The sequence below is a fragment of the Melanerpes formicivorus genome, unplaced genomic scaffold (assembly GCF_026170545.1).
Source record: "Melanerpes formicivorus ecotype bairdi unplaced genomic scaffold, bMelFor1.0.p_v2 SCAF_134, whole genome shotgun sequence".
Classification (NCBI taxonomy): Eukaryota; Metazoa; Chordata; class Aves; order Piciformes; family Picidae; genus Melanerpes; species Melanerpes formicivorus.
The window spans coordinates 626,198-653,409 of NW_027142486.1; the positions used below are offsets into that span (position 1 = coordinate 626,198).

The 27,212-nt window shown below is 59.3% G+C and overlaps 3 protein-coding genes across 4 annotated transcripts; all 3 read right to left on the reverse strand.

Moving 5' to 3' along the window:
- Nucleotides 1-3,963: 3,963 nt before the first annotated feature.
- Nucleotides 3,964-5,537, reverse strand: LOC137456676 (zinc finger protein 135-like). Its single transcript, XM_068168236.1, has one exon. The coding sequence runs from the start codon at nucleotides 5,535-5,537 to the stop codon at nucleotides 4,308-4,310; it is 1,230 nt and encodes a 409-aa protein (XP_068024337.1). The 3' UTR covers nucleotides 3,964-4,307.
- An 11,947-nt stretch (nucleotides 5,538-17,484) lies between these two features.
- On the reverse strand, nucleotides 17,485-21,422 carry LOC137456677 (C-type lectin domain family 2 member B-like). The gene is made up of 5 exons (XM_068168237.1): nucleotides 21,398-21,422; nucleotides 20,372-20,464; nucleotides 19,925-20,109; nucleotides 19,195-19,298; nucleotides 17,485-18,452 (listed from the first exon to the last, which is right to left on the reverse strand). Exons 1-5 carry the CDS (start codon nucleotides 21,420-21,422, stop codon nucleotides 18,200-18,202), a joined length of 660 nt encoding a protein of 219 aa, XP_068024338.1. The 3' UTR covers nucleotides 17,485-18,199.
- A 2,119-nt stretch (nucleotides 21,423-23,541) lies between these two features.
- On the reverse strand, nucleotides 23,542-26,827 carry LOC137456626 (class II histocompatibility antigen, B-L beta chain-like). Of its 2 annotated transcripts, none has more exons than XM_068168156.1 (5): nucleotides 26,410-26,827; nucleotides 25,837-26,106; nucleotides 25,115-25,391; nucleotides 23,981-24,087; nucleotides 23,542-23,768 (listed from the first exon to the last, which is right to left on the reverse strand). In XM_068168156.1, the coding sequence occupies exons 1-5, from the start codon at nucleotides 26,498-26,500 to the stop codon at nucleotides 23,557-23,559; spliced, it is 957 nt and encodes a 318-aa protein (XP_068024257.1). In that variant the 5' UTR covers nucleotides 26,501-26,827; the 3' UTR covers nucleotides 23,542-23,556. The 2 variants fall into 2 exon arrangements, with proteins under 2 accessions (XP_068024257.1, XP_068024258.1); XM_068168157.1 differs by having other exon boundaries at nucleotides 23,681-23,768; nucleotides 25,115-25,396.
- Nucleotides 26,828-27,212: the final 385 nt, after the last annotated feature.

The following is a 27,212-nucleotide window of genomic DNA, read 5'->3' on the forward strand; positions in this document are numbered from 1 at the left end:
ATGTTCCAGTGCACGTTCGTTAAGTACATCCCATAAGTGGTTTACTATTATGATCAGAACTCAGTAGGACTATTTACGGAATCATAATCTATTTAGATAACAGAATGTGCAGTTCCACCGCTTGGCCACTAGAAGGCGACTCGACAGGGCTCAGACGGCTGCTAACTATACACAGAGAACGTGTCAGAGGTTACTGCTCGACGTGGATGCTTTGAACTGAATGTTAGTGAGTGGAAAGCAGGTGGGAGATACTTTGTGTATGTTGTTTGTAGCTAGGTTGGGTCCTGGCAGACTGCGGTCGCTGGACTGGTTCCTAGGCTGGTCTGGACGGCGGCACTGGGTGGCTCTCTCTGCGGCAGTGGAGAGGAGATGGAACTTGGGCATATCATAGCATCAGTCAGGGTTGAAAGGGACCACAAGGATCATCTAGTTCCAACCCCCCTGCCATGGGCAGGGACACCCCACACTAGATCAGGCTGCCCAGAGCCTCATCCAGCCTGGCCTTAAACACCTCCAGGGACGGGGCCCCAACCCCGTCACATTCCAGGGCTTCACCACTCTCATGGGGAAGAACTTCCTCCTCACTTCCAGCCTGAATCTCCCCACCTCCAGCTTCATTCCATTCCCCCTAGTCCTGTCACTCGCTGAGATCCTGAGCAGTCCCTCCCCAGCCTTCCTGTAGGCCCCCTTCAGATCCTGGAAGGCCACAATGAGATCACCTCAGAGCCTTCTCTTCTCCAGATTGAACAGCCCCAACTCCTTCAGTCTGTCCTCGTAGGAGAGGTGCTCCAGCCCTCTGATCATCCTTGTGGCCCTTCTCTGGACACATTCCAGCACCTCCAGATCCCTCTTGTCCTAGGGGCTCCAGAACTGGAGGCAGTACTCCAGGTGGGGTCTCCCCAGAGCTGAGTAGAGGGGGAGAATCACCTCCCTTTACTCAGCTGGTAGGCAGGTTCCCTTGCAGGACTCGGCAGGTTCCCTCCGGACAATAAGGAGCAGTCCTGGTAGGTCGAACCGGCAGGGCCGGTAGAGCTGGTAGGGCTGGTCCCAGGGTGGGGTCGGCCCTCAGTCGGACACGTTCAAGTGTCTCGATGTCCTTCCTAAACTGAGGGGCCCAGAACTAAACACAGGACTCAAGGTGTGGCCTAACCAATGCAGAGTACAGGGGCACAATGACTTCCCTGCTCCTGCTGGCCACACTATTCCTAATGCAGGCCAGGATGCCATTGGCCTTCTTGGCCACCTGGGCACACTGCTAGCTCATGTAGAATCTGTTACCCACAGCTGAATAACAGAACCTGTAAATATGCTTCTTAAATAAATTCTGGTGGTGGCTGAAGATATCACTGCCCCAGATATGGAATACATTTGTATTCTGTTACAGCACCTTAGTGGTGGAGGCAGCTCTAAGCCGCTGCCTGGGGAATGTACTTGGCTTTGATGTGCTGGCTGGCAACAGATGGCATCTTCCCAACAGATCATTGTTGTGATTTAAGCTTTCCTGGAGTCCAAAAGCCAGTATCACAGTCTCACAGTATCACTTAGGTTGGAAAGGACCTCGAGGATCATCGAGTCCAACCTATCAACACAGACCCCATGACTAGACCATGGCACCAAGTGCCACGTCCAATCTCCCCTTGAACGCCTCCAGGGTCGATGACTCCACCACCTCCCTGGGCAGCATGTTCCAATGATGAATGACTCACTCGGTGAAGAACTTCCTCCTCACCTCGAGTCTAAACCTCCCCTGGCGCAGCTTGAGACTGTGTCCCCTTGTTCTGGTGCTGGTTGCCTGGGAGAAGAGGCCAACCCCTTCCTGGCTACAACCACCTTTCAGGTAGTTGTAGAGGGCAATGAGGTCACCCCTGAGCCTCCTCTTCTCCAGGCTAAACAATCCCAGCTCCCTCAGCCTCTCCTCATAGGGCTTCAAGAGCTCCTGTTTGAAGTAGGTCCAAGCCCAAATGGATTTAGATTGCCTTCCCTCTCCCTTTTTTCCCAGCGGGGGAAAGCAAATTAGTCAGAAGAAAGAGAGGTAAAACTGTGAAAGAAACAGTCTTGAAGCAATTTGGAAGTAAAAAAGTAACTTTACCAACAGATATATATACAGCACTTGAGTAAGAGGAAGGTTACAAAGGTGTAAGGAAAAAGGGTGAATAAAGAATCTATACAGACCCAGGCACAAGCTGGCAAAGGGTTCTCTGGATGCAATGTGGGCTCTCTTTAGATGCTGTCCTTAGGAGTCTGGAGCAGCACAGAACAGGCCCCACCACATGGTTACAGCAGCAGCAGCATCTCAGGCAGGTGAGGGCAGGAGCAAGAAATAGAGAGGCAGGAAATGTCTCCCCTTCAAAAGGCTGTGGACAGGGAGTGGAGCAGACTTTGACCCAGGGACCTCTCCCCCTGGGAGAGGGGACCAATCCTCTCTGCCCACCTGGGTCAGGTTTCTTTGTCCACCTGGGGGGTAGGTTCTTTTTCAGCCCACTCCCTCCTGGGCTGGGTGTAACCTGGCACAGTCTTGACAGAGCTTTGGTAGCTAAAGAACCACAAGCAGTTCTCCCTGCTCAGGGCACCTCTCTCATGAGGGAATTTGGCTCTTTTGGGTTTATTTCCTGGATTGTCTGAGATTCTGCCTCCTGCTTTCTAGCGGGGAAAAAGCTTCCTGAGGCTTCTCCTTTCCCAGCTTCCTGAGCTTGCTGTAAATGATCTTCTACATCTGTGTACAGACCGGGAAGGGATTTCCCTGAGCAAGAAACAATTGCAGTTTTATAATTCCTGTTTCAGACATCATTATTAAGAACATCCCTGGCAGTGTCCAGCAGAGCCAGGGAGGTTCTCCTCCCCCTCTGCTCTGCCCTAGTGAGGCCTCACCCAGAGCATTGCATCCAGTTCTGGGCTTCCCAGTTCAAGAGGGAAAGAGATCTGCTGGAGAGAACCCAACAGAGGGCTCCAAGGATGCTGAAGGGACTGAGCACTGCCTGGTGAGGAGAGGCTGAGAGCCCTGGGGCTGTTTAGTCTGGAGAGGAGAAGACTGAAAGGGATCTGATCAATGTCCATCAATAGCTGAGGGCTGGGGGTCAGGAAGGAAGGGACAGGGACAGGCTCTGCTCACGTGTGCCCTGGGGTAAGACAAGGGGCAATGGATGGAAACTCCAGCACAGGAGGTTCCACCTCAACATGAGGAAGAACTTTACTGTCAGGGTCACAGAGCACTGGAGCAGGCTGCCCAGAGAGATTGTGGAGTCTCTTTCTTTGGAGACTTCCCAGCCCCATCTGGATGTGTTCCTGTGCTGGATTCTATGGTCCTGCTCTGGCAGGGAGTTGGACTAGAAGATCTCCGGAGGTCCCTTGCAACTCCTAACATGCTCTGATCTGTGATCCTGTATAGCTGGTACAGCAGCACTCAGTGGGCACTGTGGTGAGACACAGCATTTCTTCTCAGAATGATTCAACTCTCCACACTCATGAAGCTCCTAAAAGCTCTTAAACTCTCTTCTGATTTCTGGGTGGGTGGAAAGCCTGAGGGAAGCCTCAGGTCAGCAGGAATTCGTCAGGAACACTGCTGAGCTAGGGAGAAGCCTTTTGGAAGGCCTGGTCCTGCTGGAAAGCAGCAGAACCCCTTAGTGGAAATCTGACAGAAGCTTTCTGAGTGCTTTCAAAGACCTCCCTGAGATTCCCCCTACACCCTCCAATGAGCCCAAACGTCAATCCTAGAACCCTCCAGGCCCCCCAAACATCTAAGATGTCTTGGCACCCCCCAAAAAAACCCCTCTGGGATGCTCCTGAGACTGCCCTCTGCAAGACACTCTCAAGACTCTTCTGAGAACCTCACTTTCACCTCCCAGAATTGGGCACACGGCTCTAGCCCCATTCCTAGGGAACAAATGCCCTCAACACTTGAGCATGGTGGGGAAAGATGCCTAAAATGAAAGCAAAAAAGACAGGATGTGGTAACTTTGGGTTTTTATTGACACAACTGGGCAGTGGACAGGGTTTGTGGGTTTTTTGTTTAACCTGAGGGAGACCCAAAGCATTGGGGAAGAACCAGACACACCCTGGCAAAGCTCAAGCCAGCTCCAATGGCAGCTCCAGCTGTGCCAACTCATCACCATAATTATTCCCATCACCACTAATTGCTGCTCAGAAGGGCAGGAGGTGTTTGTTCCTTCTGGAGCCCCCAGCTGCTGAGAAATGCAGGTGAAAAAGGTGATTTTGGTTCCATCTTTGGGAAAGGCCATTTCGAGGGGCTCACAATTACTTCAACAGACCCAGGATGAGTCTATTTGTGCCTGCTGCCCAGTGTGGGCTGGTCACTGGCAATGGGTACAGCGGTGCCGGGTGAGATTAGCCCTCTGGCTGAAACGCTTGCCACAGTCACCGCAGGTGAAGGGCTTCTCACCAGTGTGGGTGCGGCGGTGATGGCCCAGGGTTGAAATGCTGTTGAAGCTCTGGCCACAGGTGGCGCAGCCGTAGGGTTTTTCACCGGTGTGGATGAGGCGGTGCTGGAGGAAAGAGTTGCTTCGGGTGAAGCTCTTGCCGCAGTCAGCACAGAGGAACAGATGCTCTCCAGTGTGGAGCCGGCGGTGGATGGTGAGGCTGGAGCTGCGGCTGAAGCTCTTGCCGCAGTCGCCACAAATGAAGCCCTCTTTCAAGACCTCTTCTTGCCTGGTGTGGACACGGCGATGGTTTATGAGAGAGGGCTTGTAAGTGAATCTCTTATCACAGTCCTCACATGCGTAGGGCTTCTCACCCGTGTGGATGCGGCGGTGCGGGCCCAGGCAGGAGGGATACCTGAAGCCCTGGCCGCAGTCGGAGCAAGTGAAGGGTTTCTCATCGGCGTGCATGCGGCGGTGCTTGGTCAGACTCGCGCTGCTGCTGAAGCTCTTGCCGCAGTCGGCGCAGCTGTGGGGCCTCGCATTGGTGTGGATGAGGCGGTGCTGGATGAGGTTAGAGTGGGCGCTGAAGCTTTTGCCGCAGTCAGCACAGGAAAAAGGCTTCTCCCCGGTGTGGGTCCGGCGGTGGTTGACGAGGTTGCAGCTGAAGCTGAAGCTCTTGCCGCAGACGTCACAAGTGAAAGGCTTCTCACCAGTGTGGACACGGCGATGCTTCGTGAGGGAGGACCTCAAAGCGAATCTCTTACCGCAGTCCCCACACACGTGGGGCGCCTCTCCAGTGTGGGTGAGGCGGTGCTGGGTGAGGCCGAAGTTCCGAGTGAACCTCTTGCCGCAGTCACCACAGACAAAGGGCCTAGTGCCAGGCTGGGGGCAGTGGTGCTTCACTGGCTCTGAGCCAGGGGAGAAGCTCTGCCCACACTCAGGGCACTGATTCAGCTGCTTGGGTAGCACAGAGCGGGCTGCCATTGCTTCATGCTCCTCCTCACATTCATCACTGTCATTGTCATCATTCCCCTTACCATTGTCATCCTCCATCTTGTCATCTTCGTCCTCCTTTTCCTTGGGGCTGCATATCAGGTGCTCCAAATTGTTCTCTGGGTGCTTCTTTTCCTCCCACCTCTTGTCCAGGTCCTTGTGTGAGGCCATGTTGGTGAGGCAAGGGCTCACCTCTGTGCCTTAAGGAAGAAGGAAGCACCTGACCCCAGGAGCTCAAACCCTGAGATCCTGCCTGGGTCATGACAGTCCCTGACACCCAACACCTCCCTACATTCAGCTGGGGCAAGGAATGGAGAGAGGCTCTCAAACCCCAGTGCTTGCCACGGTGAAAGGTCAGACCTCTAATACCTGTGCTGAGACCCCAGCTTCCTGTGCTGGGGGTGCTGAGATGCCCTGGTGTGGTAGGAATAGGTTAATCTCTTCTTGGCCAGATGTGGCTGAACCTGTTGGCTAAGTCTGAAACTATGGAAACCAGAGTGGGTTCTGTAACACATTGTGCAGCAGGGAGGAGCTGTGTTCCCCTCAGCCCAGCCTCCTGGCACAGCCCAGCCTGGTGTCACAGGACACTGCCTCTATGTAAAACCAGAATCTCTGGTGGAGGAGAGAGCAGCTGCACCAACCCCACCCAGTGCCGCAGGGACGCCTGCTGGGATGGCTGCTGGTCACCCCCTGCCACTCGGAGCTCTCCCAAGCTGTCAGTGACCTTTGCCTTGCTCTCAGTTTGTGCTTTGCTCTCGGGGCCTCGCTCTCTCTCTGTGCCTTGCTCCAATGTCACATAACCTGATCTGCCTTTCAGTAAAAGCAAGCTGTGCCTGGACAGCACCTGTGATGTGTGTGCTGGTTCCTGAACCCCAGAACCCACTAAACCACCCTGGTGCTTTTGGAGAAGTCTTATCCCCCCTGATCCCAGGCCCAGTGGCACTGGCAGGGCAGTTCCTGGCCCAGGCCCTCTCCTTCGATCTCCCCTTGCTCAGACAATGGAGGCAGTGGCACCGACCCAGGAAGACCAAACCACCTCCAACCCTCTCCTGCCCACCCTCCACATCCCAACCCTAATCACTGCCTCCTTCCACACAACTGACACCCACCCACCTGGGGGGTCCCCAGACTCCCACCCCAGCTGATGGCCCTCAGAGCCCCTAGAGCAGTGAAATGTGGTGGGCAGGAAGGGCTGGAGGAGGTTGGAAGGTGCCACATGGCTCAGCAGTGGGCTGGGGTCCTACTGTTGTGCCATTCTGGATTCTTTACCTGCTGAGCTGTTCCAAGGGGCAGATCTGCAAACTCTGCTCTTGCCCAGGCCAGAGGGGCAGGGCTGATGGAGAGAGGACACAGCCCCTGATGGAGAAAAGAAAAGGGCTCAGAGGAGAGCACTGAGCTGCAAGGGATGGCTCAGCACTGCCCAGGACCATGCAGCAGAGCTGAGCCTTGCTGGGGGCAGCTCCCAAGCCCAGCAGCACAGGCACAGCTCACAGCCAGGGCTGCTGAAGAAGCACAGACTCAGCTCAATCCACTTGATGAGCTGTGGAGTTTATCCATATGAGACTCCTCCCAACTGGCCACTGCTGAAGGCACAAACTGGCCATGGTGGTGCTGGGGTGATGGTTGGACGCGAGGACCCCAGAGGTCCCCTCCAACCAAAGCAATTCCGATTCTATTCTCAAGGCAGGCATCACTAAGCTCAATTGTATGGCCTGCAGCATAGAGCCACAGAGCTGCTGATGTTGGGCACCTCCCAGGATCCTCAAGCCCAGCTGCTCTCCTACAGCTCACAATCCACCACTGCTGCTAAGCCACTGCCACTAAACCACATCCCTCAGCACCACATCCAGGCCTCCCTTAAATACCTCCAGGGATGCTGATTCCACCACCCCCCTGGGCAGCCTCTTCCAGTGCCTCAGAACCCTTTCTGTGGAGAACTTCCTCCCAATACCCAAACTGAACCTCCCCTGGCACAACTTGAGGCTCTTTCCTCTTGTCCTGACGCTCATTGCAAGCCAGAAGAGAGTGACCCTCACCTGGCTCCAACCTCCTTTGAAGCAGTTGCAGAGGGCAATGAGGTCTCCCCTCAAGCTCCTCCTCTCCAGACTAAACCACCCCAGTTCCCTAACCTCTTCCTCACAGAGCAGGGCTAATGGTTGGACCTGATGACCTCAAGGGCCTTTTCTAGCCTGAGGGATTCTACAGGCCTGTGGGGATAGGACATGGGGCAGGGCAGAATTAGGTTGGGCATCACTTGGAAGTTCTGCACAGTGAGGGTGGTGAGACACTGGAACAGGTTGCCCTGAGATGTGCTGAAGGCTCCATCCCTGGAGACATTCAAGATCAGACCTGATGTGCTCCTGGGCAGCCTGATTTACTTGGAGGTGTCCCTGCTCCCTGCCAGGGAGTTGCACAAGATGACCTTTGAGAGTCCCTTCCAACAGGATGCAATCTGTGCAAGTCTTGGATCTGACACAAATTGCAGGTTCAAGGCCTGGAAGAGTCTGCCCAGGGAAGTGGTGGAGTCCATCTCCCTGGAGGGATTGGAGAGAGGTCTGCAGATGTGATGCTGAGGGACATGGCTTAGTGCTCAGCTGGCAGTGCTGAACCCATCAGCTGCACTCCAGGATCTCAAAGCTTTTATCCAAATCAAACTATTCTATCATTCCATTAACTCTAACAGGACCAGCAGGTCCCAGAGTCCTGATGGTTCACACATCAAACCCAACCAACTCTGCAGCTACAGCTGAAGGGAGCTGACAGTTTTTATTCCTAGGGACTCCTCTCCTTCAGCACTTTGGGAAAAGCCAAGCCCTGCTCATTGTCCATTTCTCACACAGCAGCTTCACCTGCAAGAAAAGGACCTGGAAAGGGCCTGCAAGAGAGCAGGGGAGGGACATTTGACAAGGGCTGGTAGTGAGAGGATAAGGGGGAATGGATTGAAGCTGCAAGAGGGAAGACCCAGACCAGAGACCAGGAAGAAATTCCCCACAGCAAGGGTGGGGAGACACTGGAGCAGCTTGCCCAGGGGGGTTGGGGATGCCCCCTCCCTGGAGGAAGCCTTGAGCAACCTGGGCTGGTGGGAGGTGTCTTTGCCCATGGGAGGGGGTTGGGACTGGATGAGCTTTAAGGTCCCTTCCAACCCAACCCATTCTGTGAATGTATCAAGAGTGGAGAAACTCCAAAGCTCAAGCTGAGCCAACAGCAAAGGAGCCAGGAAGGGGCAGTGTGGGGGAGTGGAAGGCAGCAAAGAGCTCAACCTTAGCCTGGTCTTCAGAGGCACAGCTCTTCAAAGCTCCTGAAGGCCCCAAAAGCCTCATTAGAAGAGTTCCAAAACTCCTCCAAGTTCCCAAATGCAGCTGAAGAGGAATTAAAATCCCCACAGAGCACTGGAGAGAACTTTAATGAGTTCTGGGTTTACCAAACTCTTCAGACAGGTCTGAAAAGTCACTCAAACAGCTTAGAAAACTCTTCAGAAGTTATCAATTTGGGGTTTAACCTCTTCAAAGTCATTCTGCAGAGACTGAAAGGGCTTCCTGGGCTTCCTTAAGCCTTCCACACCTTTGGAAACAGCTGAAGCAGGCTTAAAGTTGCACTGAAAGCCAGCATCCCTTTAAACCTCTTCTTCAAGGCCTCTCAAATCCCACCACAACCTTTTCCAACCTCCCAGAAGTTCCTCAAACTACCTAAAGATGCCTTAAAATCTCTTCTAAAGAGTGCTGCAGAGATTCTGAAGAGGTTTTGTGTGCTTAGAACTCTTCCAACATGCCTGAAAAAAAATCATCCAAACGTCTTCAGCACTGCTGAGGCCACCCCTGGAGTCCTGTGTCCAGCTCTGGGCTCCTCAGGTTAGGAAAGATGTTGAGCTGCTGGAAGGTGTCCAGAGAAGGGCAAGAAAGCTGGGGAGGGGTCTGGGGCACAGCCCTGTGAGGAGAGGCTGAGGGAGCTGGGGTTGCTTAGCCTGGAGAAGAGGAGGCTCAGGGGAGACCTCATTGCTCTCTCCAACTACCTGAAGGAGGTTGTAGCCAGGTGGGGGTTGGTCTCTTCTCCCAGGCAGCCAGCCCCAGAACAAGAGGACACAGTCTCAAGCTGTGCCAAGGGAGGTTCAGCTGGATGTTAGGAAGAAGTTCTTCATGGAAAGAGAGATTGGCCACGGGAATGTGCTGCCCAGAGAGGTGGTAGAGTCACCATCCCTGAAGCTGTTTAGGAAGAGCCTGGATGGGGTGCTTGGTGCCATGGTTTAGTTGATGGTGTTGGGTGATAGGTTGGACTGGATGATCTCAAAGGTCTCTTCCAACCTGGTTGGTTCTATTCTATTCTAACTTGGATTGTCTGAGGGGATGAGGGGGGGATGGCTTTGAGCTGGAAGAGGGGAGATTGAAACTGGGGCTATGGTTTTGAACTAGGGCAAGGCACATCTAGACCTGGCCCTAGGACAAAATTCTTCACAGTGAGGGTAGGGAGACAGTGGAACAGGCTGCCCAGGGAGTCTGCAGATGCCCCCTCCCTGGAGGTGTTCAAGGCCAGGTTGGATGAGACCTTGAGCAACCTGGGCTGGTGGGAGGTGTCCCCACCCATGGGAGGTGGGTTGCAACTGGATGGTCTTTAAGGTCCCTTCCAACCCAGATCATTGTAGGAATCTCCTGATTCTTGGGGTGCTACAATCCTGCCACAGCAGTCAGACTCCCACATGCAGCCATTCCTCTTTGACAGCTTTCCCTCTAATCAAAACCAGCAGGAGATTAGACTGGTTTGGGGTTTGGGGGAGAGTGGAGTGCTGGAATATTCTTCAAACCTCCTCAAAACAGCTTCAAAAGTCACCAAACCCCTGCAGAGCGGATCCCAAACCCTTGAAATGTCATCAGAATCTCTTTTAGACCTCTCAGCAGCTCACAAAAACTAACTCTGAAGAGATGTTTAGGGAGGTTTGAGGCTTATTGCTCCTTTTGACACTCTTCAAACACACTCAGAAAGATCTGAAACCGCCCTCAAAGTCCTCAGCAGCTCTTGAAAGCTCTTAACCACCCTTAAAAACTGATGGAAAACCTTCCAAACTCTCAGAACTTCCTAAAACCACCTAAAGAGGCTTTAAAAAATCTTTCTTTTAAGGCTTGAAGAGTTTGAGGGATTTTTTGGCACTCAAAATTCTCCTTCAGAGCTGCTTCAAAACAACAAAGAAAGTCTTTAAGCAATCATCCAAAGCACTTGAGAAGAATCAAAACCTCTTCAAGCACCACTAAAAATGCCCCCAAATAATCAAAGTATCTTTCAAAAAGCATTTGAAGAGCTTGGGAAGAACAAAAATACCTTCAAAAAAATCAGTCCTGGGACCAGGCTTGGTCAACATCTCTGTGGGTGCCAGGGACAGTGGCACTGAGTGCACCCTCAGGAGGTTTGGTGATGGCACCAAGCTGTGTGGTGCAGCAGACAGCTGGAGGGAAGGGATCCAGCCAGAGGGAGCTGGACAGGCTGGAGAGGTGGGCACAAGCCAACCTCAGGAGGTTCAACAAGACCAAGGGCAGGGTCCTGCATCTGGGTGGAGGCAATCCCAGGCACAAAGCCAGGCTGGAAAGCAGCCCTGAGGAGAGAGACTTGGGGGTGCTGGTGGACAAAAAGCTCAACAGGAGCTCTCAGTGTGCACTTGCAGCCCGCAAAGCCAATCAGATCCTGGGCTGCAGCAGGAGAAGTGTGGCCAGCAGGGCAAGGGAGGTGATCCTCCCCCTCTGCTCAGCTCTGGGGAGACCCCACCTGGAGTACTGTGTCCAGTTCTGGAGCCCCTATGACAAGAGGGATCTGGAGGTGCTGGAAGGTGTCCAGAGAAGGGCCACAAGGATGAGCAGAGGGCTGGAGCACCTCTCCTGTGAGGACAGACTGAAGGAGTTGGGGCTGTTCAGTCTGCAGAAGAGAAGGCTCCCAGGTGACCTCATTGTGGCCTTCCAGGATCTGAAGGGGGCTGCAGGAGGGCTGGGGAGGGACTGCTCAGGATCTCAGGTAGTGATAGGACTAGGGGGAATGGAATGAAGCTGGAGGTGGGGAGATTGAGGCTGGAGGGGAGGAGGAAGTTCTTCCCCATGAGAGTGGTGAAGCCCTGGAATGGGTTGTCCAGGGAGGTGGTTGGGGCTCTGTCCCTGGAGGTGTTTAAGGCCAGGCTGGATGAGGCTGTGGCCAGGCTGATGTAGTGTGGGGTGTCCCTGCCCATGGCAGGGGGGTTGGAACTAGCTGATCCTTGTGGTCCCTTCCAACCCTGACTGATGATACTATGATTAAAAACACCTGAAAAGAATCAAAACATCTTTAAAAATCATTGAAAGGGTCTGGAGATAACAAAAATACCTTCAAAATATCATTAAAAAGACCTGGAAAGAACCAAAATGTCTTCAAAAATCACCAAAAAGGACTGAAGGTGATCAAAATGTTCTTCAAAAGTAATTGAACTTGGCTGAAAATAACCAAGAAAAATGAATTCAACTCTCTGCCAAACTCCTCCAGAGTGATTCTGCAGAGGTCTCAGTCAGGTTCTGCCTTCTTCCAGCATTCAACATCCTTCAAGAGGCTGAAAACTGCCTGAAAAATCTCCAGCAGCTGCTTGAAACCATCGAAGTGACCAAAAACCTCATCAAAATCTGTCCAACCCCTCCCCCCACATCACCCTAAACCCTCTCAAGAGGCAGCAACATCTCTTGGGAAGAGCCTGGGAGAAGCTTGGAGGAGTTTTTGGCTTCTCAGCTCTGCAAAGAATCCTGAAGAAACCAAAAGCCCTCAAAAGCTCTTCGCAGCTCCTGGAAACCTCGGGGAAACTTTGCCAGGCTGATGGAAATCTCTGAGCGACTCTGACCAAGTCCTTTTGGGGAGAGACTTGCAGAAGCTGCTCTGACCTGACCTTACCGGACCCACCTCAGCCTCTGCCCCCGCCCCAGCCCCGCCCCGCAGCTCAGCCCCGACGGCACCGCCCGGACTGAGCCCTGCACTTCCTGACCCCCCGCAGCTCCCGGCGCGCCCCGCACGGGTCAAGCGCCGCAGCCCGGCACCGAAATGACCGCGGACCCCCCCGGCCCCTCCCGGCTCGGCTCCGCTCCTCCCAGCCCCTCCGGCTCCTCTCCGCTCCCCCCCAGCCTCTCCCGGCTCGGCTCCGCTCCTCTCCCCGCAGCCCCTCCCGGCTCGGCTCCGCTCCTCTCCCCCCAGCCTCTCCCGGCTCGGCTCCGCTCCTCTCCCCCCAGCCTCTCCCGGCTCGGCTCCGCTCCTCTCCCCCCCAGCCCCTCCCGGCTCGGCTCCGCTCCCCCCCGGCCTCTGCCGGCTCGGCTCCGCTCCCCCCCGGCCTCTCCCGGCTCGGCTCCGCTCCTCTCCCCCCAGCCTCTCCCGGCTCGGCTCCGCTCCCCCCCGGCCTCTGCCGGCTCGGCTCCGCTCCCCCCCGGCCTCTGCCGGCTCGGCTCCGCTCCCCCCCCGGCCTCTCCCGGCTCGGCTCCGCTCCCCCCCCGGCCTCTCCCGGCTCGGCTCCGCTCCCCCCCCGGCCTCTCCCGGCTCGGCTCCGCTCCCCCCCCCCCCCCCCCGCTCCCCCCCCCCCCCCCCCCGCTCCGCTCCCCCCAGCGCCTCCCGGCTCCACTCCATTCCCCTCAGCGCTCCCCGCCTCCCCCAACCCCTCCCGCCCCGCCGCACCTCACGACCGCGCCGCTCTGTCGCGACAGCGCTCCCCGCACTCCCAGCCCAGGCACTGCCCCAGCGCTCCGCGGCCGCTTCCCACGAGGCAGCTCCGAGGGTGCCCGCGGCTGGCAGGGGCGGGTCCTGCTTTTGCCGCGCGGGCGTGGTCCCGCTTCTCCCGCCGCTCTGATTGGCTGCCGCTGCCGCTTGTGGGCGGGGCTTCCTTTGCGGACCCAGCGCCGCCGCCGCTGCCGGACACGTGTCTGCTGCAGCCGCCGGGGCCGGGCCGGGGTCTGCAGCCCAGCGCTCTCTGCTCGCCCGGGCTGCCAGGAGCCTGCAGGGCGGCAGCTTCCTGTGCGCTGAGCTCTTCCTCATCCTTCTGCGCTGTGTCCCCTTGATGCCGGCTGCCAGCTGGGGCGGGGGAACCCTGGGGCTGAGGGTTTTGTCCTGGGCTGGGGACTGGGGGGAAGGGGACTTGTGAGGCTGCTGGGGGCGCCTGTGAGGCTGGCGAAGGGTTTGTTGTCCTCTTTACTGGAGGCATTCAGAACCCACCTGCATGTGTTCCTGTGTGACCTGCTCTAGGTGGCCCTGCTCTGGCAGGGGGTTGGACTGCGTGCTACAGAATACAGAATTAACCAGGTTGGAAAAGACCTTTGAGATCATCAGGTCCAGCCTCTCACCCAGCACCATCTCATCAACTAAGCCATGGCACCAAGTGCCTCAGCCAGGCTCTTCCTAAACGCCTCCAGTGATGGTGACTCCCCCACCTCCCTGGGCAGCACATCCCAAGGGCCAATCTCTCTTGCTGGGAAGAACTTCCTAATATCCAGCCTAAACCTCCCCTGGTGCAGCTTGAGACTGTGTCCTCTTGTTCTGGTGCTGGCTGCCTGGGAGAAGAGACCATCCCCCACCTGGCTACAACCTCCCTTTCCAGCTCCCTCCCAACCTCTGACAGTCTGTGCTTCTGTGCTGTGCTAAAGTGAGACCCCAGGACCCTAAAATTGCCCCCAAGGAAACCAAAACACCCAAGCAACAGCCTGGCACCCAAAAATGCCTCCCTAGGGCCCTTAGTTATGCCTCTGGCACCCTAAAACCATTCCAAAGGAACTGAGTATGGCCCCCAAGACCCAGGTGCTGATTGGAGCATAGTCTGAGTTGGAGGCCCAGCCTGGATCCAGGATGGAGAACGCTGCTGGGCTTGCACTGGCCAGGAGAAACAGAGGCCCAGGCTGAGAGCAGTGAGTGAGAAGGGAAGGGGCAGGGGGATTCAGAGTTAGTGCCAGGAGCAGAGCTGGTGCAGGGGTTGGGAGCAGAGCTGGTGCAGGGGCTGGGAGCAGTGCTGGGGCAGGGGTTGGGAGCAGAGCTGGAGCAGGGGCTGGGGGCAGAGCTGGGGCAGGGGCTGGGAGCAGAGCTGGGAGCAGAGCTGGGGCAGGGGCTGGGGGCAGAGTTGGTGCAGGGGTTGGGGGCAGAGCTGGGGCAGGGGCTGGGAGCAGAGCTGGAGCAGGGGCTGGGAGCAGAGGTGGGGCAGGGGTTGGGAGCAGAGCTGGTGCAGGGGTTGGGAGCAGAGCTGGTGCAGGGGTTGGGAGCAGAGCTGGTGCAGGGGTTGGGGGCAGAGCTGGGGCAGGGGCTGGGAGCAGAGCTGGGGCAGGGGTTGGGGGCAGAGCTGGGGCAGGGGCTGGGAGCAGAGGTGGGGCAGGGGTTGGGAGCAGAGCTGGTGCAGGGGTTGGGAGCAGAGCTGGTGCAGGGGTTGGGAGTAGAGCTGGGGCAGGGGGTGGGAGCAGAGCTGGGGCAGGGGTTGGGAGCAGAGCTGGTGCAGGGGTTGGGAGTAGAGCTGGGGCAGGGGGTGGGAGCAGAGCTGGGGCATGGGCTGGGAGCAGTGCTGGGGCAGGGGCTGGGAGCAGAGCTGGGGCAGGGGCTGGGAGCAGAGGTGGGGCAGGGGTTGGGAGCAGAGCTGGTGCAGGGGTTGGGAGTAGAGCTGGGGCAGGGGCTGGGAGCAGAGCTGGGGCAGGGGCTGGGAGCAGAGCTGGGGCAGGGGCTGGGGGCAGAGCTGGGGCAGGGGCTGGGAGCAGAGCTGGGGCAGGGGCTGGGGGCAGAGCTGGTGCAGGGGCTGGGGGCAGAGCTGGGGCAGGGGCTGGGGGCAGAGCTGGGGAAGGGGTTGGGGGCAGAGCTGGGGAAGGGGCTGGGTGCAGAGCTGGGGCAGGGGTTGGGAGCAGAGCTGGGGCAGGGGTTGGGAGCAGAGCTGGGGCAGGGGCTGGGGGCAGAGCTGGGGCAGGGGCTGGGAGCAGAGCTGGGGCAGGGGTTGGGAGCAGAGCTGGGGCAGGGGCTGGGAGCAGAGCTGGGGCAGGGGTTGGGAGCAGAGCTGGGAGCAGAGCTGGGGCAGGGGCTGGGAGCAGAGCTGGTGCAGGGGTTGGGAGCAGAGCTGGGAGCAGAGCTGGGGCAGGGGCTGGGAGCAGAGCTGGGGCAGGGGCTGGGAGCAGAGCTGGGGCAGGGGCTGGGAGCAGAGCTGGGGCAAGGTTGGGGGCAGAGCTGGTGCAGGGTTTGGGGGCAGATCTGGGGCAGGGGCTGGGGGCAGAGCTGGGGCAGGGGCTGGGAGCAGAGCTGGGAGCAGAGCTGGTGCAGGGTTTGGGGGCAGATCTGGGGCAGGGGCTGGGAGCAGAGCTGGTGCAGGGGTTGGGAGCAGAGCTGGGGGCAGAGCTAGGGCAGGGGCTGGGGGCAGAGCTGGGGCAGGGGTTGGGAGCAGAGCTGGGGCAGGGGCTGGGTGCAGCCTCACTCAGAGCCAGGCAGTGGCTGGGCTCAGCTTGTGCCTCAGGATGCAGCCCATGGAGGCTGCACCCAGCACAGCCTCACTCAGAGCCAGGCAGTGGCTGGGCTCAGCTTGTGCCTCAGGATGCAGCCCATGGAGGCTGCACCCAGCACAGCCTCACTCAGAGCCAGGCAGTGGCTGGTGGCAGCTGAGCTCACGGCTGCCAGCGGCAGGGCACTGCGCTGGGGCAGGCAGCTGCGTTGTGGTCCACAGGGAAGCTCTCAGGGCCCTGGCTGGGATCTCAGGACGAGTGGTTGGCGGCTCCTGGCGACAGGCAGGAAGCCTGGCAGGAGCACAGCATTTGCTTACCAAAACACCCCCAGGGTAACGCTGCCAAAGTCAAGGCTTGACCAATAGCAGAGCTTGCAAGCAGAGTCATTAACCAATCTCACCAGGAGCTCTCAGTGTGCACTTGCAGCCCGCAAAGCCAATCAGATCCTGGGCTGCAGCAGAAGTGTGGCCAGCAGGGCAAGGGAGGTGATCCTCCCCCTCTGCTCAGCTCTGCTGAGACCCCACCTGGAGTCCTGCCTCCAGGTCTGGAGGTTTTGATGAGTTTTGAAGGGATTTTGGTGATTATCTTTAGACACTTTTAAACCTTTTTAAGCATTCTCCTTGGTCTCCTCCTTCTCCATTGTCCTCTGCCTCACCTTTTTCCTTCTCTTCCTCTCCCTTGAGGCTGCACTTAGAATCATCAATCATTTAGAAGAGACCTCCAAAGGCCATCCAGTCCAACCCCCCCCTGCAGTCAGCAGGGACATCCTCTGCTGGATCAGGTTGCCCAGAGCCCTGTTGAGCCTCACCTTGGATATCTCGGTCGAGAAAATCCCAGGCACAAATCCAGGCTGGGCAGGGACTGGCTGGAAAGCAGCCCTGAGGAGAGAGACTTGGGGGTGCTGAGGGAGGAGAAGCTCACCAGGAGCTCTCAGTGTGCACTTGCAGCCCACAAAGCCAACCAGAGCCTGGGCTGCAGCAGAAGTGTGGCCAGCAGGGCAAGGGAGGTGATCCTCCCCCTCTGCTCAGCTCTGCTGAGACCCCACCTGGAGTCCTGCCTCCAGGTCTAGAGCCCCTATTCCAAGAGGGATCTGGAGGTGCTGGAAGGTGTCCAGAGCAGGGCCAGGAGGATGATCAGAGGGCTGGAGCACCTCTCCTGTGAGGACAGACTGAAGGAGTTGGGGCTGTTCAGTCTGCAGAAGAGAAGGCTCTGAGGTGACCTCATTGTGGCCTTCCAGAATCTGAAGGGGGCTACAGGAAGGCTGGGGAGGGACTGCTCAGGATCTCAGGGAGTGATAGGACTAGGGGGAATGGAATGAAGCTGGAGGTGGGGAGATTCAGGCTGGATGTGAGGAGGAAGTTCTTCCCCATGAGAGTGGTGAAGCCCTGGAATGGGTTGTGCAGGGAGGTGGTCGAGGCCCCGTCCCTGGAGGTGTTTAAGGCCAGGCTGGATGAGGCTCTGGCCAGGCTGATCTAGTGTGGGGTGTCCCTGCCCATGGCAGGGGGGTTGGAACTGGATGATCCTTGTGGTCCCTTCCAACCCTGAATGAAACTATGAAACTATGAAAACATCCCCAGGGTAACGCTGCCAAAGTCAAGGCTTGACCAATAGCAGAGCTTGCAAGCAGAGTCATTAACCAATCAGGAGGCGTTTGGCCAACTCCAGTCTGTGCATGCGCAGGGCAGCAGCCAATGAGGAGGCAGCCATGGGGGCAGCGGTGATCCCTGCTCGGCACAGCGGTGCCAAACCTGGGCAGGTTGTGTGCCCAGGCTCGCTCCTGCCTCCTTCCTTTGGCTATGTGGAGCCAAAATCCCCCAGGCCAGAAGGGAGAGGGAAAGGGCTTTGAGCACAGCGTGTAGAGAACTGCTGGAGAGAGTCCCATGGGGGCTTAAAGGGTGCTGAGGGACCTGGAACACCTGTGTGAGGAGGAAAGGCTGAGAGCCCTGGGGCTGTTTGGCCTGGAGAAGAGCAGCCTGAGAGGGCAGCTGATCAAAGCTGATCAATATCTGAGGGGTGGGGGGGCAAGAGGAAGGGGTCAGGCTCTTGTCAGTGGAGCCCTGTGATAGGACAAGAGGCAAGGGACACAAACTGGAACCCAGGAGGTTCCACCTCAAGAGGAGGAGAAACTTCCTTGGTGTGAGGCTGCTGGAGCCCTGGAGCAGGCTGCCAGAGAGGTTGTGGAGTCTCCTTCCCTGGAGAGATTCCACACCTGCCTGGATGTGTTCCTGTGTGAGCTGCCCTTGGTGACCCTGCTTTGGCAGAGAGAGTCCCTTCCAACCCCTACCATCCCGTGGTTCCCAAGCCTCCCTGTGACTGCAAAAGCTGAGCAGGGCTCAGAGCAAAGTGAGGCTCTGTTGGTCCCAGCTCTGTGACATCATCACAAGGACCTTCTGCTTCTGAAAGCTAAACTGGAGCTCCAAACCCACCCTTGGCACACTCCCTGCCATGGCCTGGAGGGTTAATGGCAGCCTCTGGTTGACCTCCTGTGCTGAGGGGGACATTCCAGGTGGAGTTCAGGATTTCTGAGCCTCTCTGAATCCTCCTGGGTGGCTTCTGGGGGTGGCTGCAGAGGGAAGGTTTCAGCTGGGAGCACCAATCGCTGCCGAGTCCTGCACTGTCCATGTAGGCACAGCGTCCCCTGCCCTGCACATCCAACCTGCAGCAGAGAGAAGGGAGACCCTGAGGAGGGGAGGCAGACACCTCCAAGGTGGGAGGGAAGCCTCCAAGGTGGGAGGGAAGCCTCCAAGCTTGAGAATTGGCCTCCAAGGTGGGCAAAGAAACCTCCAAGGAGGAGGAGAAAGCCTCCCAAGTTGGGAGGAAGCCTCCAAGGGGTGGAAAGAAGAATCTAAGATTGGGATGAAGCCTCCAAGGGGAGGAGGAAGCCTCCAAGGGTGGGAAAGAAGCCTCCAAGGGTGGGAAAGAAGCTTCCAAGGGGGAGAGAGAAGCTTCCAAGGGGGAGAGAGAAGCCTCCAAGGGGGAGAGAGAAGCCTCCAAGGGATGGAAAGAAGCCACCAAGGTGGGGAGGGAAGCTTCCAAGGGAAGCCAACGAGTTGAAGGTTCCCAGTGCTGCAAGGAGCAGGGACCACCCTGCCCAGCTTCCCCCAGAGCAAAAGCTCCTCAAGGGAGGGAATATTTTCAGTGTCTTGGTCCCAGGAGATTCCCTCAAGCTCTACCAGGTCTCAGGAGTTTTCACCTAGGGATGTCCTCACTGCCCTGCCAGCATCTTCACCCCACAGGTCCACGGGCTGTGGGCCGAGTGCTGTAGCTCAGGCAAGGGAAATGGAGTTTGATTGCTTCCCCCCTCACCAAACTGCTCTACAGATGTCTTCTGCCCCCCAACTCCTGCCCCAGCTCAGCCCAGGGCATGGTTGTGTCCTCCAGAAGCACACAGGACGTACAGGTTGGTGAGGAGAGAGCCATTGAGCCACTGCCAAGGTCCAGAACCTTCCCTTCGGAGGCCGACCCAGTAGTGTGCGGAGCTGCCACAGCGCCGCAGGAGACGCTGGAGGGGGAAAGAGAACCAAGGGTGACCTTTAGCTCCATGCCATGGCCTCCATGGGAGCCCTGCATCTGCTGCCCAATGAAGGGGAGGCTCCTTCCCCCCCTTCTTCCTCCCTCCCACTCTAGAGGCTTCTTTTTCCACTCTCCCCCCCTTGGAGGCTTCTTTCCCCACCCCCTTGGAGGCTTCTTTCCCCACCCCCCTTGGAGGCTTCTTTCCCCACCCCCCTTTGGAGGCTTCTTTCCCCACCCCCCTTGGAGGCTTCTTTCCCCACCCCCTTGGAGGCTTCTTTCCCCACCCCCTTTGGAGGCTTCTTTCCCCACCCCCTTTGGAGGCTTCTTTCCCCACCCCCTTTGGAGGCTTCTTTCCCCACCCCCCTTTGGAGGCTTCTTTCCCCACCCCCCTTGGAGGCTTCTTTCCCCACCCCCCTTCGGAGGCTTCTTTCCCCACCCTCTTTGGAGGCTTCTTTCCCCACCCCCTTTGGAGGCTTCTTTCCCCACCCCCTTGGAGGCTTCTTTCCCCACCCCCCTTGGAGGCTTCTTTCTTTCCCCTCCCTCTGAGGCTTCTTTTTTCCACCCCCCCCCTTGGAGGCTTCCCACACAGCAGTCCCTCAGGGGTCTCTCATTTACCAGCTCCTCCCAGGTGTCGATGGTGGCCAGCTGGGCTCCAAGAGCAAGGCAGGAGACCTGACTCCTGTTCCAGTCAGCTTTGTCCTCCATGAAGTAAAAGCACTTCTGCCTGTACCCAATGCCGTTGCCCAGGCAGCTGGGAAGGGTGGGAGAGGGGCAGGAGGGGCAGGATGGACACCTCTTGGCTGCAGAGAAGCAGAACAAGTCCTGCTGACTTCTGCTGTTAGCTTCTCTCCAGGGGAGAAGGCTTTGGTGGTAGAGCCACAGAATCAGGGAGGTTGGAGAAGAACCTCTAAGATCATCGAGTCCAAGCATCGACCCAGCACCTCCATGAGCACAATCATGGAGTCAGTAAGGGTGGAGAAGGCCTCTGAGTGGGGGTGGGCACCTCCCTCCTCTGGTGGGCACCTCCCCCTCTGGTGGGCACCTCCACCCTCAGCCACTCACCTGCCAGTGCGATGATGGCGAGCAGCAAGGCGGCGATGACCACGGTGACCCCGATGGGGACCTTCTTGTCTTGGATGCACTTGAGGCTAAAGCCTGAGGACAGAGCACGTGGGAGGAGCTTGGCCAGCAAACCCAAGGGCACCCCAAGCCCCCTGCAGCTCTTGCAGGCCTCCATGGGTTCCATCAACACCCATGGGTGCCTTCGACACCTTCCCACATCCCCTTCCTCTGCCTTGCAGGCATGGCAGGAGGGGAAGCAGAATCCTGGAATGGGTTTGGTTGGAAGAGACCTTGGAGATGATAGAGTCCAGGCCTCACCCCCAGCACTGCCAGGTCACCACCAAACCATGGCCCTCAGCACCACATCTCCACTGCTTTGAAACCCCTCCATGGATGGGGACTCTACCACTGGCCTGGGCAGCCTGGGCCAGGCCTGGACAAGCCTCAGGGGGCAGAAATTGTTCCTCATGTGCAACCTCAACCTCCCCTGGGGCAACTCGAGGCCATTTTGTCTTGGGAGAAGAGACCAACCCCCACCTGGCTCTGGCCTCCTGTCAGGGAGCTGTAGAGAGCCAAAAGGTCTCTCCTCAGCCTCTTGCTCTCCAGGCTGAACAACCTCAGTTCCCTCAGCTGCTCCTCACAAGGTCTCCAGACCCTTCCTTGTGCTCCAGACCCTTCTCTAGACCTTTCTCCTTGTTCTCCAGGCTCTTTCCCAGCTTTGTTGCCCTTCTCTGCACCTGCTCCAGCCCCTCAAGGTCCTTCTTGGAGCCAGCACTCAAGGTGTGGCCTCACCAGTGCCCAGTCCATGGGGACAATCCTGCTCCTCCTTTCCCACTTCAGGGGGATTTCAGTTCCCATCCCCACTCCAGCACCCTCAGCTCACCCCCTGTGGTGCTGGATGTCCCTTCAGAGCCACCCAAGCTACATTCCTCAGCCCAAAGCATGGAAAGCAGCTCCTCCCCTCCCCCCCCCCCCCATGCAGGGCAGCTCTGAAAGCCTCTGGGAAAGGGGATGGTGCTCACCTACCTGTGTCACCCACAGCTTCTGCCATCCCTGCTGCTGCAGAGGGGACAGCAGCACCCTGCAGGACCAAGGACGTCCCTCAGCCCCAGCAGCAAGGAGCTGAGCAGGGTCTGGAACACCTCCAAACCACAGCCAGGCCCTTCTCTGCCACAGGGCTTTGCCAGGATGCTCCTGAGGTCACCAGAAGAGCCAAGAAGCTCAGGATCCTCCCCAAAACTCAGTGCTGCTCCTCACAGGACTTCTTCCCAAGCCTTCCTCGGAGCTCTTCTGGCCACGTCCCAGCCTCACTCAGTGCTTCTCCAAGCCTCCCACCCCTGCCTGCTCCCATTCTGTTGCTGAGGTTTTTTCTGCATTCTTGGAGTTTTTGCCCTTTTCCTGCTCTCAGCCTTTTCCCAGGGCTCCCAGCAAGGCCCTGGAGTCCTGCTGGACAAGAAGTCCTCTGTGACTCAGCAAGGTGGCCAAGAAGGTCAATGTTCTCCTGGGGTGCATGAAGAGTGTGGCCAGCAGGTCAAGGGAGGTTCTCCTGCCCCTCTGCTCTGCCCTGCTGAGGCCAGCTCTGGAGTCTGGCATCCAGCTCTGGGCTCCCCAGTTCAAGAGGGACAGGGAACTGCTGGAGGGAGTCCCATGGGGGCTATGAGGATGATGAAGGGCTTGGAACAGCTCTGAGAGGAGGGAAGGCTGAGGAGCCCTGGGGCTGTTTGGCCTGGAGAAGAGCAGCCTGGGAGGGGAGCTGATCAAAGCTGATCAATATCTGAGGGGTGGGGGGCAAGAGGTTGGGGCCAGGCTCTTGTCAGTGGTGTCCTGTGACAGGACAAGGGGCAGTGGACACAGACTGGAACCCAGGAGGTTCCACCTCTGCCTGAGGAGAAACTTCTCTGGTGTGAGGGTTCAGAGCCCTGGGGCAGGCTGCCCAGAGAGGTTGTGGAGTCTCCTTCCCTGGAGGTTCCAAACCTGCCTGGATGTGCTCCTGTGTGACCTGCCCTGGCTGGCCCTGCTTTGGCAGGGGGCTTGGACTCAATGACCTCCAGAGGTCCCTTCCAAGCTCACCATGCTGTGATGATCTGAGCTTGTGTGGGGAGCAGAGAGCCTGAAGCAGAAGCTGAGGAGGGGGAAATGATTTTGCTGTAAGACTGGGAGAATTTGGGCAGCAAGGAAGCCATCAGCAAAGGGGAGGGGGGGGGATGGGGCAGGCCGTAGGGGCTCTGCCTTCCCCTGTGGGACAGCAACCACCAAAGCCAAGCTGAGGAGGTCCAAGTGCCCGCGGGGGGGCGCTGTCAGCTGCCTGCCAGGGGGAATAGTTCACCCCAAAGCCACCACACTTGGGAGCCTCTTCTCTGCCTCAGCCCTGGGGCTGGGGGCCCAGGCCTCAGCCCTCCCTCCAAGGGCCACCTGGGTACTCCCTGGCTCATCTTCAGCTGCTGGCACCAACCCCCCCCAGGTCCTTTCCTGCTGGGCAGTTCTCAGCCACTCTGCCCCAGCCTGAAGGGTTCCTGGGGTTGGTGTGAGCCAAGTGCAGGACCCAGCACTTGGCCTTGGTGAACCTCATCCCATTGATCCATCCTGGCCAGCTCCCTGCAGAGCCTTCCTACCTTGGAGCAGATCAACAGCCACCCAACGTGGAGGCACTGCAGGGGTGGTGGCTTTGGGCAACTGGAGCTGTTTAGTGTGGAGAAAAGCAGCCTGAGGGGAGACCTTCTGGCTCTCTACAACTCCCTGAGAGGAGGCTGGAGCCAGGGGAGAGTCATTGCCTCCTCCCAGGGAACAAGGTCTAGGACCAGAGGAAATGGCCTCAAGTGCCCCCAGGGAGGTTTAGGTTGGACCTCAGAAGAAACTTCTTCCCTGGAGGGCTCTCAAGCACTGGAACAGGCTCCCCAGGGAGGGGGCTGAGTCCCCATCCCTGGAGGGGTTTCAGAGCCACAGGGATGCGGTGCTGAGGGCCATGGGTTAGCAGCAGCCCTGGCAGAGGCAGATGATGGTTGGACTGGCTGAGCACTGGAGGTGTCCAAGCAAGGTGCAGACAGGGTGCTGGGGCCGTGCTTGAGTGGCCATGGGTGGTGCTGGCTGGAGGCTTGGCCTGGATGATCCCAAAGGTGTTTGCCAAGGGAAGGATTCCATGGCTCCATGACTCCAAGGCAAGGCTAAAGAAGCCATCCTGGGACACTTTATTGGGCAGAGCTGCAGCAGTCCAGGGCCAGTGTGGAACGGCCCTGGAGAGCCCCCAGCTGCTGAGCAGCCACAGCCGAGCTGGGCTGGGCCACAGGGGCCGAGCCCGGGGGGCAGTGTGGGGCCGTGGGGCTGCAGCACAGGGTGGTGCCAGGCAGAGGGCAGCCAGTGGCCGAGCAGGGGGGCAGGGGCAGGAGCTGCTTCAGGAGCCCTAAGGGGAGAGAAGAATCCCAGAGTCACAGAGTGGTGGGGGGCAGGGGCACCTCTGGAGAGCATCGAGTCCAACCCCCACCCAGAGGCCAGCACCCAGCAGCACAATGGCGGGGGGGGGGGGGGGGGTTGGAAAGCCTCCAGAGGTGCAGCCTCCAGCACCTCTCTGGGCAGAGAGAGGCCCCCAGCTGCTGTCCCCTCCCCCCAGCTCACCTTGCTGCGCAGGTGGAGGCAGAGCCCCAGGCCCAGGCAGAGGAGCCCCAGCACCAAGCCCCCCACCCCTGTCAGCATCTTGCTGCGGCCAGGCTCTGCCGGCAGCTCTGTGGGGAGGAGAGTGGGGAGGGGGCTGAGGGCTGAAGTCAAGGCAGAGCCCATCCACCACCCTCCCTCTGCAGCCCCACAGCTCCCATCCACCACCCTCCCTCTGCAGCCCCACAGCTCCCATCCACCACCCTCCCTCTGCAGCCCCACGGCTCCCATCCACCACCCTCCCTCTGCAGCCCCACAGCTCCCATCCACCACCCTCCCTCTGCAGCCCCACAGCTCCCATCCACCACCCTCCCCCTCCAGCCCCACAGCTCCCATCCACCACCCTCCCTCTGCAGCCCCACAGCTCCCATCCACCACCCTCCCTCTGCAGCCCCACAGCTCCCATCCACCACCCTCCCTCTGCAGCCCCACAGCTCCCATCCACCACCCTCCCTCGGCAGCCCCACAGCTCCCATCCACCACCCTCCCTCTGCAGCCCCACAGCTCCCATCCACCACCCTCCCTCTGCAGCCCCACAGCTCCCATCCACCACCCTCCCTCTGCAGCCCCACAGCTCCCATCCACCACCCTCCCTCTGCAGCCCCACAGCTCCCATCCACCACCCTCCCCCTCCAGCCCCACAGCTCCCATCCACCACCCTCCCCCTCCAGCCCCACAGCTCCCATCCACCACCCTCCCTCTGCAGCCCCACAGCTCCCATCCACCACCCTCCCTCGGCAGCCCCACAGCTCCCATCCACCACCCTCCCTCTGCAGCCCCACAGCTCCCATCCACCACCCTCCCCCTCCAGCCCCACAGCTCCCATCCACCACCCTCCCCCTCCAGCCCCACAGCTCCCATCCACCACCCTCCCTCGGCAGCCCCACAGCTCCCATCCACCACCCTCCCTCTGCAGCCCCACAGCTCCCATCCACCACCCTCCCTCTGCAGCCCCACAGCTCCCATCCACCACCCTCCCTCTGCAGCCCCACAGCTCCCAAGCTTCCCCAGCAGGGCTCCGTGGGAGATGGGGACCCCACAAGCACCTTGTGCCCCCCAGCTGCCCCAGGCTGCCCCGGGGCCAGGGCAGGGCCTTACCCCAGCGCTGGCTGATGGGGTGCTGCAGGCTGCTGTGCTCCACCTGGCACAGGTAGGTGTCCCCAGGCTGCGGGCTGCTTTCCAGCAGCACCAGCACCTGGTAGGTCCAGTCCCCGTTGGGCAGCACCTCCGTGGACACCAGGCTCTCCGTCTCCTCCTGCCCGTTCCTGAACCACTTCACCTCCACCTCCGCGGGGTAGAAATCCATCACGGCACAAACCAGCCTGGGGCTCTGGGGCAGGGAGCTCGACTGCACAAGGTGGATCTGCACCCGGGGCTGCACTGGGGGAGAGCCAGAGCCGGCAGGGAAGGGGCTGACAGAGACCAGGCAGGGGCCACCCTGCCCCCCAGCCCGGCCCGGGGCTGGCCCCGGTGTCCCCATGCAGGACGGGACATGCCCAGGGACTCGCTAAGTCCTGTGAGGCACAGCCGTGCTCTGCCCTCCTGCCAGCCCAGGGCATCTTCTCTGTGCCCAGCAAGAGCCACAGCCTGGGGGGCAAGAGGCTGGGGCCAGGCTCTTCTCTCTGCAGCCACACAAAGGACAAGGGGCCACAGGCACAAAGGGCCACCCGGCAGCTTCCATCACAAGAACCTTCTCGCCTTGGAGGCTTCTGAGCCCTGGAGCAGGCTGCCCACAGAGGCTGTGGAGTCTCCTTCTCTGGAGAGATTCCAGGGCTTGGCTTGTGCCCGGTGCCCCGGGAAAGGTCCTGCCACGCTCTCACCTCTCCTCTCCACGGCGAATGAGGTCACTGCCTTGTAGTTGCTCCGGCAGAAGGTGTCCACCTCAGCTCGTTTCTGCTCCAGGAACTCCGGCAGGCTGTTCAAGTGCTGCGCTTGGCGCTCGCCCAGGGGGGTGTCGGCCACGAAGATCCCCAGGTCGCTGTCGAAGTGCACATACTGCTCCCGGTTGTGGATGTAGCTGTCCACAAACCTGACCCGCTCGGAGCCGTTGAGGAACTGACACTCAGCCTTTTCCATCTCCAGGAAAACCCCTGCGTGGGTAGGGGCCAGGGCAGGGCAGGGCAGCGAGGCACCGTGGAGCCCCCTCCCCGTCTCCACTCTCGCCCCCCCCCCCCAGTGCCACGCAGCTGCCACAGGACCGCTGCGGAGATCCTGACCCCGAGGGGACTCCGTGGCTCAGCCTGGGCACTGCGGAGAGCCAGGGAGGGGGCAGGGAGGAGGGACTGGCACCCAGGAGTGGGGGGCAGGACGGCACAGCAGAGCCCAGCGCCTCCCAGGGCACCTGTGGCACCCAAGCCCAGCAATCTCCTCCCCGTGCCCAACTCTGAGCCCACCTGAGAGCTTCTCAGCACCAGCCGGGTGGGCTCCCAGCACCACCGGTGCCACCAGCAGGGTCACAGCTCCCAGCACCGCAGCAGGCTCCATGGCTGAGGGAGCTGAGGCTGCACAGGTGCTGGGACCGCTGAGTGCGTTGGACTCTGTCCCTGCAGGCTTTCGCTCCAGGCCTGCCCAGGGATGGCACTGGGAGCCCCAGCACGGCCAGTAAGGAGCGGGGCTGGGTAGCGCCAGCAGTCACCAGGCAGAGCCGAGCCCCGCAGGGCTCCCAGCGCCGCTTCTGCCCCGGCCGGAGCACTGTCCCCAGGGAGGGGGCTGCTGGCCCCAGCAGCTCTGGGGCTCCCCGGCCTGGGCAGCCCCCACTTGCCCCCTGCCCACAGCCCTCTGCAGCTCCGTGCGCGGCCCAAGGGCATCGCTGCCCCCTTGGCAGCCTGCTCCCCATTGGGGGGACCCCGGGAGGGGCAGAGCGCAGAGTGCCCGCCCAGCCCTGTGCAGATCAGCCAATCAGCGTGCAGAGTCTGGGGGTGGCGGGCGAGGCAGCCAATGGCGCAGAGGGGCGGTGCCTTCTCGCCAGGCCGTGCCTCCGCTCTGCGCACCGAGGGCTGTCGAGGGGCAGCGGCCGGCAGGGCTGCGAGCCGCGGAGGAACATCTGCGAGGGGCAGCAGGGAGGGAAAGGCTCTGGGGTGAGCGGAGCCCAGAGCGGCTGTGGGCTGCGCTCCTCTGCCTGCAGCCAGCCAGGGCCCCCTGGGTAAGGAGAAGGCCTTGGAACGAGGGAGCAGAGCTGGGCAGTGCCCGGAGGGGC

Excerpts from the sequence above, each read along its gene's own strand:
- LOC137456677 (XM_068168237.1), bottom strand. The coding sequence starts at position 21,422 with ATGGCAGAAGCTGTGGGTGACACAG. Across the intron at positions 19,299-19,924 it reads TCGACACCTGGGAGGAGCTG|CGTCTCCTGCGGCGCTGTGG; the intron begins GTAAATGAGAGA and ends TTCCCCCTCCAG. Across the intron at positions 18,453-19,194 it reads GGCTCTCTCCTCACCAACCT|GTTGGATGTGCAGGGCAGGG; the intron begins GTACGTCCTGTG and ends TCTCTGCTGCAG.
- LOC137456676 (XM_068168236.1), bottom strand. The coding sequence starts at position 5,537 with ATGGCCTCACACAAGGACCTGGACAAGAGGTGGGAGGAAAAGAAGCAC.
- LOC137456626 (XM_068168156.1), bottom strand. The coding sequence starts at position 26,500 with ATGGAGCCTGCTGCGGTGCTGGGAGCTGTGACCCTGCTGGTGGCACCG. Across the intron at positions 25,392-25,836 it reads ATTCGCCGTGGAGAGGAGAG|CCCCGGGTGCAGATCCACCT; the intron begins GTGAGAGCGTGG and ends CCCCCAGTGCAG. Across the intron at positions 24,088-25,114 it reads CCCCATCAGCCAGCGCTGGG|AGCTGCCGGCAGAGCCTGGC; the intron begins GTAAGGCCCTGC and ends TCCTCCCCACAG.